Source organism: Chiloscyllium punctatum, chromosome 3 (assembly GCF_047496795.1).
Source record: "Chiloscyllium punctatum isolate Juve2018m chromosome 3, sChiPun1.3, whole genome shotgun sequence".
NCBI classification, from domain to species: Eukaryota; Metazoa; Chordata; class Chondrichthyes; order Orectolobiformes; family Hemiscylliidae; genus Chiloscyllium; species Chiloscyllium punctatum.
This window is the reverse complement of record NC_092741.1, coordinates 19920223-19934203: the sequence shown is the minus strand read 5'-3', so window position 1 is coordinate 19934203 and position 13981 is coordinate 19920223. Positions and strand designations below refer to the sequence as shown.

At 42.2% G+C, this 13981-nt stretch overlaps 1 protein-coding gene across 1 annotated transcript in view; it reads right to left on the bottom strand.

The window, feature by feature from the left end:
- Positions 1–2789: 2789 nt before the first annotated feature.
- LOC140456550 (serine/threonine-protein kinase MRCK alpha-like) overlaps positions 2790–13981 on the bottom strand; it is a 567354-nt gene continuing 556162 nt past the window's right edge. The window contains 1 exon segment of the mRNA XM_072550745.1: positions 2790–5416. Within this exon segment, the coding sequence (XP_072406846.1) occupies positions 5285–5416 (132 nt within the window). The 3' untranslated portion in view covers positions 2790–5284.

Here is a 13981-nt window from a genome sequence, read left to right as displayed (position 1 = left end):
CTCTGTTTCTTCCTCTCCTGACGTCCCCACCAGGAGCCTTCCACTGACACACTCATTTGTTTGGCTGAACTGGTCCTCGCCCTCAATTTCTTCTTTGGTCTGGAGGATGTGGGAGGATTCAAAGCATGGGCCCCAGCTATGCCTGTCTCTTTATTGGCTACGTAGAACAGTCCCATCTTCTGGAGTTACACCGGCACCATTCCCCACCTTTTCCTCCGCTACATTGATGACTGCCAAAGCACCACCTTGTGCTCCCACAAGAAGTTCACCAACACATTCCACCCTGATCTTAAATTCATCTGGACATCTCAGACACCTTCCTGGACCTCTCCATTTCCATCAACAATGACTGACTCAACATTAACATCTTTTGCAAACACACCGACTCCCGCAAAAATGCTATCCTGTATTCCCAATTCCTTCACCTCCACTGCATCTGCTTCCAGGACCAGTTCCACCACCGAACACAGATGGACTCCTCCTTTTAAAAAGAGCAATTTCCCCTCCCACTTGGATGATGGTGTCTAGTGCATCTCATCCATTTCCTGCACCTCTGCCCTCAAACTGCACCAAGGACAGACCCTCACTGGTCCTTCCACCCCATATTCATTGCATCATCCTCCACCATTTCCACCACCTAAAAAAAAAACCCACCTCCAGAGATATATTTCCCTCCCCATTCCATCTGCTTTCTGTAAAGACTGTTCCCTCTGTGATTACCTGGACAGGTCCACGCTCCCCACCAAGCCACCCTCTCCTGGCACCTTCCCCTGCCACTACAAGAACCCCTAACTGCTGGACAACTGCAGGGAACAAGGTTTCTTATGGACTACCCCTTGGGGGCCCCTTGTCTGCCTCATCTATAATCACACCCTCTTGTGTTTGATTTTTACACCACCGACATCTCATTGAGCAGACTGGGTTACTTACCTGTTCCCTGATACAGTGTAATGTCTGCAGCTTCTTAACTCTGATTTGAAGTTGGTCCAAGCTGAGAACATTTGGTACAGATGTGTTTACTGAGGTGTCCATCAGTTCCACGTTACAGCTGCAGCACTTCACCTAACCTGCTGTCTCAGTCATATTTAAGGTATGAATTAATTCACTTAACTGGTCTCGCCTACATGTGACTTCAAATCCACAGCAATGTGGTTGACTCTTAACTGCCCTGGCCAGTGATGCCCTCATCCCACGAATGAATGAAGAAAACGCTGGTGTCCATATTCTTTATACTCAAAGTATCTCTTTGGAGACTGCTTTTTCCTTTTTTTTTCCCCCCACACTGTTACTCTTCCATTCAATGAGCTATTTTAAGAATGAGTAAAAGAGATACCTAAACTAAAGACTTTGCTTTTAAAGACTAGAAGTGCTCACCAATGAGCACATGACTCTAATGTAAGTTGTACAGTCAAGTGCTACGTTGTACTAAGTTGGCTACTTCGATATGTACATAACAGAAAGGGCCTAGCTCAGTCAGTTAAATGAGAATCCAGTTTCAGCCAGTTCTTAATTAGGCTCCTCTCAATACATTCCTTGAAAGTGTGCCTCACTCAGAGCTCACTTATGGAATTTTAAAGTTGAAGGTTTATTCACTTTCTTACTCAGTAAATGCATGCTGTCAGTCTAAGTATTATTAATGAGTCTCTGGATTCATTTAAGAAAGAATTGGATAGAGCTCTTAAAGATAGTGGAGTCAAGGGTTATGGAGATAAGGCTGGAACAGGATACTGATTGGGAATGATCAGCCATGATCATATTGAATGGCGGTGCAGGCTCAAAGGGCTGAATGGCCTACTCCTGCATCTATTGTCTAATAATGGTTGTTAAACAATCACCAGAAGGCAGCTTTGTGTTACATACTTGTTTAGAATACTCCACACTGATTTCTAGGCAGGACTCCACAACCACCACAGAAAGGAGCCTCTGAAATCATCAGCCCTGAGCTCCATGTACATTGCCACATTCTGACCAACTCTCACTTCATATTCAGCTCAATACTCAGTGACCTTCTGCGTTTGCCTCACCTACTGCCTTTAGATTTGTCCCTCCTCTATAGTCACTGTTCTATAACTTTAGAAGTCTCCTAAAACATACGTATTGACACATGTTGATTGCTGCTCTTAGAAATGGTAACACCCTACTTGAGACTTTTTGATAGACCATCCTTACCCTGGTCAGTCTTTCCACCTCTAATCTGCACTAGTTACCAAGCTTAATGTCACCTCTGATTTATCTGATCTAACAGTATTTACTCCTCAACTGATCAAGTGATTATATCTAGGCATGAACAGACAGGCAATGCAGAGGTATGGACGATGTACGGGGAGATGGGATTAGTTAAGAATGGCACATTGGAAATGGTGGGCCAAAGGGCCAGTTCCAGTGTTGTTCTATGCTTTTAATTTCACTGCAGTTTATGGGAGCTTGCTGTTTCCAGTTAGACAGTGCCCTATGCTTCAAATGTTTCAGAAAACCCTGTGAAAGGTGTTCGAGTTATTTTACAAATCACAGCTACTCTTAAACAGCAGAGATATGTCTATAATTTATTTGCTATCCTCAAAGTGAGGCCAAAACCAAGACAGAGAACTGAGAGGGTTTTCTGGCGTCCTTGATTCATTGGGGCTACACATACAGACTGGTCTCTGTCCGCACCCAGGAAGAACATAAACTCTCCTGTCCTCTGTGTGCAGACAACACATCCTTGTTGTAAACCCCACAGTGTGTGTGAAAGGAATGAGGTGCTAGCAGGATTCAGTACCTTCAAGACAGGCATTGCAAGGACAGACACATTGAATTTTGACTTCCTTTATTAAAACCAAAATTTCCACTCTCTCAGACCAACCCAAAGCAGCCACAGCAGTGAGCTGCTTGACTCAGTCTGCCCCTTTTTTTTCCACAGCTTACCCTAAAAGCAATAACAATTCAAAAACAGCCACATTTGGAACAGTTCCCTGTTTTATTGAAATACATCAAAGTCTTGGTTAATATTTAGTGTGTGTCACCAACATAAAATAATGGTGGCTGGTCTTTAATAGTCAGACTGCCCACCTTAAATATTCTTGTGCAAAAGAATCTACAATCAGCAATAGTTCCTCTTACAAATTAACCCCTAAAAACATTAAGGGCAAAAACTGAGTGATAAAGCCAAGCAATTAATTTAGTGAAGTCAGCCTTTAACCTAAACCAAAAGATTTAAAAAAAACTGATTACATCTAACACATGCAAAACTGTACAATAATCTTACAAAAAGGTGGTGGGGGGAGGGGGTCGGGGTGGGGGGGCAGGGAGGGGAGACCTTAAAAACTCTTGGAAATAAATGATATGAAATTGCTATATTGAAAGGCAGGTCAGTCCCCATGGAACACCAGTTAGTAGTAAATACCTCCTCCGTCCCCTTGCTCACAATTCTCTGCACAGTCAGAGTTTGACAGTTCCCATGTTGTCTTTTTTGTATCTGTACATGTGGGAACTTGAGCAGCAGGACTGTACCCACCTCTTCCGCTTTAATCTCATTTAAACACCGTTCTGCCACGGAAACAAAAATGCAACACAGTGACAGCTATCAGGGAAGAATTTTTTTTGCACTTTTAAAATCAGAGGCAAACTCATCTCAAATTTCACATCATTTCTTTAAAAACAAAAGCACCTTTTATTTTACACAATGGACTCTGAGCTTTCGTAACCGTACGGAGTGAGGCAGCTGTCAGATTCCCTTGTTTTTACACAGTCATCTCATGCAGGGAGTTTTCTTTTCCTTCCCTCACTGTCTGAACAACTCTGACCAGCCCCGAAATGCTTACTGTCAAACCTGGCTGTGCATTAAACACCCTTTAACGTACTCAAGCCTCCTCAGTAAATTTTATGTCTCTTGCCCTCCTCAGGTGCAGACAGTAACATGGGTAGAGGTTGACAAAAGCAGGAACTGTTGGGCTTGAGGAATATACAAAGGGAATGTAGGAATCGTTCACTGACAAAAAAGCAAACTAACCATCAGAGCGTTCAGTATCCCATGCTGAATGACTCCCAGGTTTCTTCTCAGTCTAACAATACATAAATATCTGGGGAGGGACTTGGCAAAGCAGACACAAGGAGCTGATATGGTAATTAATTCCACCTTCCCCAGCAAGTCAGCTGTGTGTAGTGTACAAAAAATATATAATGTTGCTCTAATATCTGGATGTTTAATCAAATACTGCCTTCGAGTGACTACAAAAAGGGACATTCTTTATTCAAACTGGATCAACAGATCTCCCCTGAACTCAGCAGAGCCTTAAACTAGTGCACAGTCGTTTTAAATTTTGCAACATGCAACATAAATCAATGACCATCTACAATTGGTACTTTATTTACTGAAGTACAGTGCCCATAACTTTTCATTTCAGCCTCCACATCTTCAGTTTTTTAAACTTTTAAATTTCAGCTGCATCTTGGATACTACACTGAAGAACTATATATAAAGAATCTACCAGCAGGGACTGTGACGCCACACACAAAGTAATCTTTCCTTCAGTTGCCATTTCAACAAGTAAAACTATACACAACTTTATATATATATATTTATATACTTTATATATATTCTATATCACAAAAAAAAAACTTTTTTGTGTGTTTTTCTTTTAGCAAAATAAGGTTTGGTGATTTGTTTGCAGATGTACACATATTATTGCAGAATAAAATAATAATTAAAAGAAGCCTGATCACACTCTGACAGAAAGGAATGTCCTCTGTCATTTGTTGGAACCAATGGAAGTGATGATAGAAAATCAAGGCTGCGTTCCACCATCTGCACCCGACCATCCCCCCCAGTCCTGTTTATTCTTTGAGAAAGTAACTGGCTATAAAGCTGCAATGAGAAACAACACCTTAAACATCAGCTATACAATTTATGACCAAGATCCCATTTCTTAAAAATCAGAGGAAGTCACACTCCCAAGGACGCTATAAGAGCAGCTGATGTTGCTGTGTGAGGCAAGAGATCTGCTTTTCCTCTTTTTATGAGAGAGAGAGAGAGAGAAACATGATGGGGTCAGCAGGCAAAAGCACCTGCCCAATCTGTCTATACGTGTGTGTGTGTGTGTGTGTGTGTGTGTGTGCGCGCGCGCGCACGTGTGCGTGAGAGATAGATTTACGAGATCAGGCCTTGCTCCTGAATCCATAAACTTCTGGTGCCTTTTTGACGCATCTGCAGCAATAGCCCGGCACAGGTTGGAACAGCAGAGTAGGACTGGGTGCAGCAAGACAGAAGTAAGGGCTGATTTGTTAGAATTTCCAGAGCTGAGCAATCTCATGTTTCCCAGCTGACGTGCTCTGTGTTTTCCAACAAGAGTGACTGTGGCTTGTGGGGTGAGATGGGGCTGGGCGGGCTGCTCAGGTTGGAACTGTTGGATGCTGTGGAGTGTCTTGGAGAATCAGAATCCTGAAAAAGAACACAGAAGGGATTATCGATACCGTTACACAGTTGAGGTTCACTGATTGCAGCGAGAGAGCTTTTCTGTAATTTGTCTCCAATCCTTTCCCCACAAGCGAGTTCTAGTTGAACGCCAGGAAGACGACAACCAGATGTTACCCTCTGGAATGTGGGTGCTACTGGAAAATACTGTCTATCCATCCAACAGACTGAGAGGTCAGCCTATACTGAGAGACAGGAGTCAGATTGATAAGCATAAGCATAAACACTAAGACTGAAACGTCCCCAGGGCCAGACCAGATTTATTCTTGGCTGCTCTGGGAAGCGAGAAAGGAAGTTGCTAACCCTCTGGTGAGAATATTTGCCTCCTCACTCTCCATGGGAGTCGTACCAGAGGATTGGAAGGAGGCGAATGTTGTTCCTCTTTTCAAGAAGGGTAATAGGGAAATCCCTGGCAATTACAGACCAGTCAGTCTTATGTCTGTGGTCAGCAGTTTTGGAAAGAATTCTGAGGGATAGGATTTATAACTATTTGGCAAAACATAGTGTGATTAAAGGCAGTCAGCATGGCTCTGTGAGGGGCAGGTTATGCCTCACAAATCTTATTGTGTCCTTCGAGGAGGTGACGAGACAGGTCGATGAAGATTGAGCAGTGGATATGGTGTATATGGACTTCAGCAAGGCATTTGATAGGGTTCCCCATGGTAGGCTCAGTCATAAAGTCAGGAGGTATGGGATACTGGGAGATTTGGCTATCTGGATTCAGAACTGGTTGGCTGACAGAAGGCAGAGAGTGGTTGTCAATGGAAAGTATTCTGCCTGGAGGTCAGTGTTGAGTGGAGTCCCGCAGGGCTCTGTACTTGGGCCTCTGCTCTTTGCAGTTTTTATAAATGACTTGGATGAGAAGGTTGAGGGGTGGGTTAGTAAATTTGCAGATGACACAAAGGTTGGAGGTGTCGTCGATAGTATAAAGGGCTACTGCAGGCTGCAGCGCGACATAGACAGGATGCAGAGCTGGGCTGAGAAATGGCAGATGGAATTCAATCTGGATAAATGTGAAGTGATGCATTTTGGAAGGTCGAACTCGAATGCTGAATATAGGATTAAAGACAGGATTCTCGGCAGTGTGGAGGAACAGAGTGATCTGGGTGTGCAAGTACATAGATCCCTCAAAGTTGCCACCCAAGTGGCTCGGGTTGTTAAGAAAGCATATGGTGTTTTGGCTTTCATTAACGGGGGATCGAGTTTAAGAGCCGCGAGGTTTTACTGCAGCTCTACAAGTCCCTGGTGAGACCACACTTGGAATATTGTGTCCAGTTCTGGTTGCCCTACTATAGGAAAGATACAGAGGCTTTGGAGAGGATGCAAAGAAGGTTTACCAGGATGCTGCCCGGACTGGAGGGCTTGCCTTATGAAGAAAGGTTGAATAAGCTCGGACTTTTCTCTCTGGAGAGAAGGAGGAAGAAAGGAGACCTGATCGAGGTGTATAAAATAATGAGAGGAATAGATGGAGTCAATAGTCAGAGACTTTTCCCCAGGACAGGATTGACTGGTACGATGAGTCATAGTCTGACGATATTAGGAAGAAGGTATAAAGGAGACGTTAGAGGTAGGTTCTTTACACAGAGAGTTATGAATGCATGGAATGTATTGCCAGCTGTGGTGTTGGAAGCAAAGTCATTGGGGACATTTAAGCGACTGCTGGATATGCAAGTGGATAGCAGTGAGTTGAGGGGTGGAGGTTAAGTTACTGTGTTTTACATTAGGATTAAACCTCGGCTCAACATTGTGGGCCAAAGGGCCTGTTCTGTGCTGTACTTTTCTATGTTCTATAACTCACCACTCACCCTGAAGGCCATTAAGGGGTTTGTAGGATTTTGTGACCAAAGTCTAGTAAATTGTGGTCATATCTGTCCTGGTACCAACCCTAATCCGGTGTATCAATGCTAATCCACTGTAACAACCCTAATCCGGTGTAACAACGTTACTCCACTGTAACAACCCTAATCCGGTGTAACAACGCTAATCCACTGTAACAACGTTAATCCGGTGTAACAACCCTAATCCGGTGTAACAACCCTAATCCGCTGGAACAACCCTAATCCGGTGTAACAACGCTAATCCATTGTAACAACCCTAATCCACTGGAACAACCCTAATCCGGTGTAACGACGCTAATCCACTGTAACAACGTTAATCCATTGTAACAACGCTAATCCGGTGTAACAACCCTAATCCGGTGTAACGACGCTAATCCACTGGAACAACCCTAATCCGGTGTAATGATGCTAATCCACTGTAACAACGTTAATCCATTGTAACAACCCTAATCCGGTATAACAACACTAATCCAGTGTAACAACACTAATCCGGTGTAACAAGCGCTAATCCATTGTAACAACCCTAATCCATTGTAACAATGCTAATCCGGTGTAACAACCCTAATCCGGTGTAACAATGCTAATCTGGTGTAACAACGCTAATCCGGTGTAACAACGCTAATCCGGTGTAACAATGATAATCCGGTGTAACAAATCTAATCCATTGTAACAACCCTAATGCGATATGACGATGCTAATCAATTGTAACAACGCTAATCCGGTGTGACAACCCTAATCCATTGTAACAATGCTAATCTGGTGTGACAACCCTAATCCATTGTAACAATGCTAATCCGGTGTAACAACGCTAATTCAGTGTATCAGCGTTAATCCGGTGTAACAACGTTAATCCGGAGTAACAATCTAATCCATTGTAACAACCCTAATGCGATGTAACGACGCTAATCCATTGTAACAACGCTAATCGGGTGTAACAACATTGATCCGGAGTAACAATCTAATCCATTGTAACAACCCTAATGTGATTTAACGATGCTAACCCATTGTAACGCTATCCCATTGTAATAACGCTAATACTGTGTATCAATGCTAATCCGGTGTAAAAACGCTAATCTGGTGTAACAACACTAATCCACTGTAACAACACTAATCCGGTGTGTCAACGCTATACCATTGGAACAACGTTAATCCGGAGTAACAATCGAATCCATTGTAACAACGCTAATCCGCTGTAACAATGCTAATTCAGTTTAATTACGCAAATCCGGTGTAATGACGCTAATCCATTGTAACAACCCTAATCCGGTGTAACGACGCTAATCCATTGTAACAACCCTAATCCGGTGTAACGACGCTAATCCATTGTAACAACGCTAATCCATTGTAACAACCCTAATCCGGTGTAACGACGCTAATCCATTGTAACAACGCTAATCCATTGTAACAACCCTAATCCGGTGTAATGACGCTAATCCATTGTAACAACCCTAATCCGGTGTAATGACGCTAATCCACTGGAACAACCCTAACCCGGTGTAACAATGCTAATCCGGTGTAATGACGCTAATCCATTGTAACAACCCTAATCCGGTGTAACGACGCTAATCCATTGTAACAACGCTAATCCATTGTAACAACCCTAATCCGGTGTAATGACGCTAATCCACTGGAACAACCCTAACCCGGTGTAATGACGCTAATCCATTGTAACAACGCTAATCCGGTGTAATGACGCTAATCCATTGTAACAACCCTAATCCGGTGTAATGACGCTAATCCATTGTAACAATGCTAATCCGGTGTAATGACGCTAATCCATTGTAACAACGCTAATCCGGTGTAATGACGCTAATCCAGTGTAAAAACCCTAATCCACTGTAACGACGCTAATCCGGTGTAACGACGCTAATCCACTGGAACAACCCTAATCCGGTGTAACGACGCTAATCCGGTGTAACGACGCTAATCCGGTGTAACGACGCTAATCCACTGGAACAACCCTAATCTGGTGTAACAACCCTAATCCGGTATAACAACACTAATCCATTGTAACAACCCTAATCCAGTATAACAACACTAATCCATTGTAACAACCCTAATCCGGTGTAACAACACTAATCCGATGTAACAACGTTAATCTAGTGTAACAACGCTAATCCGGTGTAACAACCCTAATTCATTGTAACAACCCTAATCCATTGTAACAACCCTAATACGGTGTAACAACGCTAATCTACTGGAACAACCCAAATCCGGTGTAACAATGTTAATCTGGTGTAACAAATCTAATCCATTGTAACAATGCTAATGCGATATAACGATGCTAATCCAGTGTAACAACGCTAAACCGGTTTAACAACCCAATTCCAGTGTAACAACCCTAATCCGGTGTAACAATGCTAATCCACTATAACAAAGCTAATCCAATGTAACAACCCAAATCCGGTGTAACAATGTTAATCTGGTGTAACAAATCTAATCCATTGTAACAACTCTAATGTGATATAACGATGCTAATCCATTGTAACAATGCTAATCCGGTGTAACAACGTTATCCATTGTAACAACGCTAATCCGGTGTAACAACCCTAATTCGGTGTAACAACCCTAACCCAGTGTAACAACCCTAATCCATTGTAACAACCCTAATCCGGTGTAACAAGCCAAATCCGGTGTAACAACCCTAATCCATTGTAACAACGCTAATCCGGTGTAACAACGCTAATCCATTGTAACAACGTTAATCTGGAGTAACAATCTAATCCATTGTAACAACCCTAATGCGATGTAACAATGCTAACCCATTGTAACAACGCTATTCCATTATAACAACGCTAATACTGTGTATCAACGCTAATCCACTGGAACAACGGTAATCCAGTGTAAAAACGCTAATCCGGTGAAACAACGCTAATCCGGTGTAACAACGCTAATCAACTGGAACAACGCTAATCCGGGGTAACAACCCTAATCCATTCTAAAAACGCTAATCCGATGTAACAACGCTAATCCGGTGTAACAACCCTAATCCATTGTAACAACCCTAATCCGGTCTAACAATGTTAATCCGGTGTAACAAATCTAATCCATTGTAACAACTCTAATGTGATATAACGATGCTAATCCATTGTAACAATGCTAATCCGGTGTAACAACGTTATCCATTGTAACAACGCTAATCCGGTGTAACAACCCTAATTCGGTGTAACAACCCTAACCCAGTGTAACAACCCTAATCCATTGTAACAACCCTAATCCGGTGTAACAAGCCAAATCCGGTGTAACAACCCTAATCCATTGTAACAACGCTAATCCGGTGTAACAACGCTAATCCGGTGTAACAACGCTAATCCATTGTAACAACGTTAATCTGGAGTAACAATCTAATCCATTGTAACAACCCTAATGCGATGTAACAATGCTAACCCATTGTAACAACGCTATTCCATTATAACAACGCTAATACTGTGTATCAACGCTAATCCACTGGAACAACGGTAATCCAGTGTAAAAACGCTAATCCGGTGAAACAACGCTAATCCGGTGTAACAACGCTAATCAACTGGAACAACGCTAATCCGGGGTAACAACCCTAATCCATTCTAAAAACGCTAATCCGATGTAACAACGCTAATCCGGTGTAACAACCCTAATCCATTGTAACAACCCTAATCCGGTCTAACAATGTTAATCCGGTGTAACAAATCTAATCCATTGTAACAATGCTAATTTGGTGTAACAACGCTAATTCATTGTAACAACCCTAACGCGATGCAACGATGCTAACCCATTGTAACAACGCTATTCCATTATAACAACGCTAATCCATTGTAAAAATGCTAGTCTGGTGTAACAACGATAATTCACTGTAACAACGCTAATCCATTGTAATGACGATAATCCATTGTAACAGCCCTAATTCAGAGTAACAACGCTAATCCATTGTAACAATGTTAATCCATTGTAACAACCCTAATCCGGTGTAACAACCCTAATCCGGTGTAACAACCCTAATCCAGTGTAACAACGTTAATCCATTGTAACAACCCAAATCCATTGTAACACCAATCTGTTGGAAAAGAGTTAATCCGGTGTAACAACGCTAATTTATGGTAATGACATTAATCCACTGTAACACCACTAATCCGGTGTAACAACACTAATCCATTGTAACAACCCTAATCTGGTGTAACAACGCTATTCCACTGGAACAAAGCTAATGCAGTGAAACAACGCTAATCCATTGTACCGCTAATCTGGTGTAACAACAGTAATCCACTGTAACAACGCTAATCCGGTGTAACAGCGCTAACACGGTGTAACAACGCTAATAGGGTGAATCAACGCTAATCCGTGTAACAACGCTAATCCATTGTAACAACGCTAATCCGGTGTATCAACGCTAATCCGGTGTATCAACACTAATCATTGTAGCAACGGTAATCCGGTGTATCAACGCTAATCCATTGTAACAACCCTAATCCGGCGTAACAACCCTAATTCGGAGTAACAATTTAATCCATTGTAACAACGCTATTCCGGTGTAACAATCTAATCCATTGTAACAATGCTAATCCGGTGTATCAATCTAATCCATTGTAACAACGCTATTCCGGTGTAACAATCTAATCCATTGTAACAACGCTATTCCGGTGTAACAATCTAATCCATTGTAACAACGCTAATTCAGTTCAATGATGCAAATCCCGTGTAATGACGCTAATCAACTGTAACAACGCTAATCCGGTGAAATAACGCTAATCCAGTGAACAAAGCTAATCCGGTGTATCAATGCTAATTTATTGTAACAACACTAACGCGATGCAACGATGCTAACCCATTGTAACAACGCTAATACTGTGTATCAACGCTAATCCATTGTAAAAACGATAATCCGGTGCAAAAACGCTAATCCGGTGTATCAACGCTAATCCAGTGAAACAACCCTATTCCGGCGTATCAACCCTAATCCGGTGTAACAATTGTTATCCACTGTAACAACGCTAATCCGGTGTAACAATCCTAATCCAGTGTAACAACCCTAATCCAGTGTAACAACCCTAATCCAGTGTAACAATCCTAATCCGGTGTAACAACCCTAATCCAGTGTAACAACACTAATCCGGTGTAACAATGCTAATCTGGTGAAACAATGGCTATCCACTGTAACAACACTAATCCACTGTAACAACGCTAATCCATTGTAACAACGCTAATCCAGTGTAACAGTGCTATTCCACTGTAACAATGCTATTCCACTGTAACAACGCTATTCCACTGGAACAAAGCTAATGCACTGAAACAACGCTAATCCATTGTACCGCTAATCTGGTGTAACAACAGTAATCCACTGTAACAACGCTAATCCGGTGTAACGGCGCTAACATGGTGTAACAACGCTAATCCGTGTAACAACGCTAATCCATTGCAACAACGCTAATCCGGTGTATCAACCCTAACCCGGTGTATCAACGCTAATCCGGTGTAACAACGCTAATCATTGTAACAATGCTAATCCGGTGTAACAACGCTAATCCATTGTAACAACCCTAAACCGGCGTAACAACGCTAATCCGGTGTAACAATCTAATCCATTGTAACAACGCTATTCCGGTGTAACAATCTAATCCATTGTAACAACGCTAATCTGGTGTATCAATCTAATCCATTGTAACAACGCTATTCCGGTGTAACAATCTAATCCATTGTAACAACGCTAATTCAGTTCAATGATGCAAATCCCGTGTAATGACGCTAATCAACTGTAACAACGCTAATCCGGTGTATCAACCCTAACCCGGTGTATCAACGCTAATCCGGTGTAACAACGCTAATCATTGTAACAATGCTAATCCGGTGTAACAACGCTAATCCATTGTAACAACCCTAAGCCGGCGTAACAACGCTAATCCGGTGTAACAATCTAATCCATTGTAACAACGCTATTCCGGTGTAACAATCTAATCCATTGTAACAACGCTAATCTGGTGTATCAATCTAATCCATTGTAACAACGCTATTCCGGTGTAACAATCTAATCCATTGTAACAACGCTAATTCAGTTCAATGATGCAAATCCCGTGTAATGACGCTAATCAACTGTAACAACGCTAATCCGGTGAAATAACGCTAATCCAGTGAACAAAGCTAATCCGGTGTATCAATGCTAATTTATTGTAACAACCCTAACGCGATGCAACGATGCTAACCCATTGTAATAACGCTAATACTGTGTATCAACGCTAATCCATTGTAAAAACGATAATCCGGTGGAAAAGCGCTAATCCGGTGTAACAACGCTAATCCAGTGTAACAACCCTATTCCGGCGTATCAACCCTAATCCGGTGTAACAATTGTTATCCACTGTAACAACGCTAATCCGGTGTAACAATCCTAATCCAGTGTAACAACCCTAATTCAGTGTAACAACGCTAATCCGGTGTAACAACGCTAATCCATTGTATCAACGCTAATCCAGTGTAACAACCCTTTTCCGGTGTATCAACCCTAATCCGGTGTAACAATTGTTATCCACTGTAACAACGCTAATCCGGTGTAACAATCCTAATCCAGTGTAACAACCCTAATCCAGTGTAACAACCCTAATCCAGTGTAACAACACTAATCCGGTGTAACAACACTAATCCGGTGTAACATCGCTAATTTGGTGTAACAACGCTAATCCATTGCAACAACCCTAATCCGGTGTATCAACGCTATACCATTGGAACA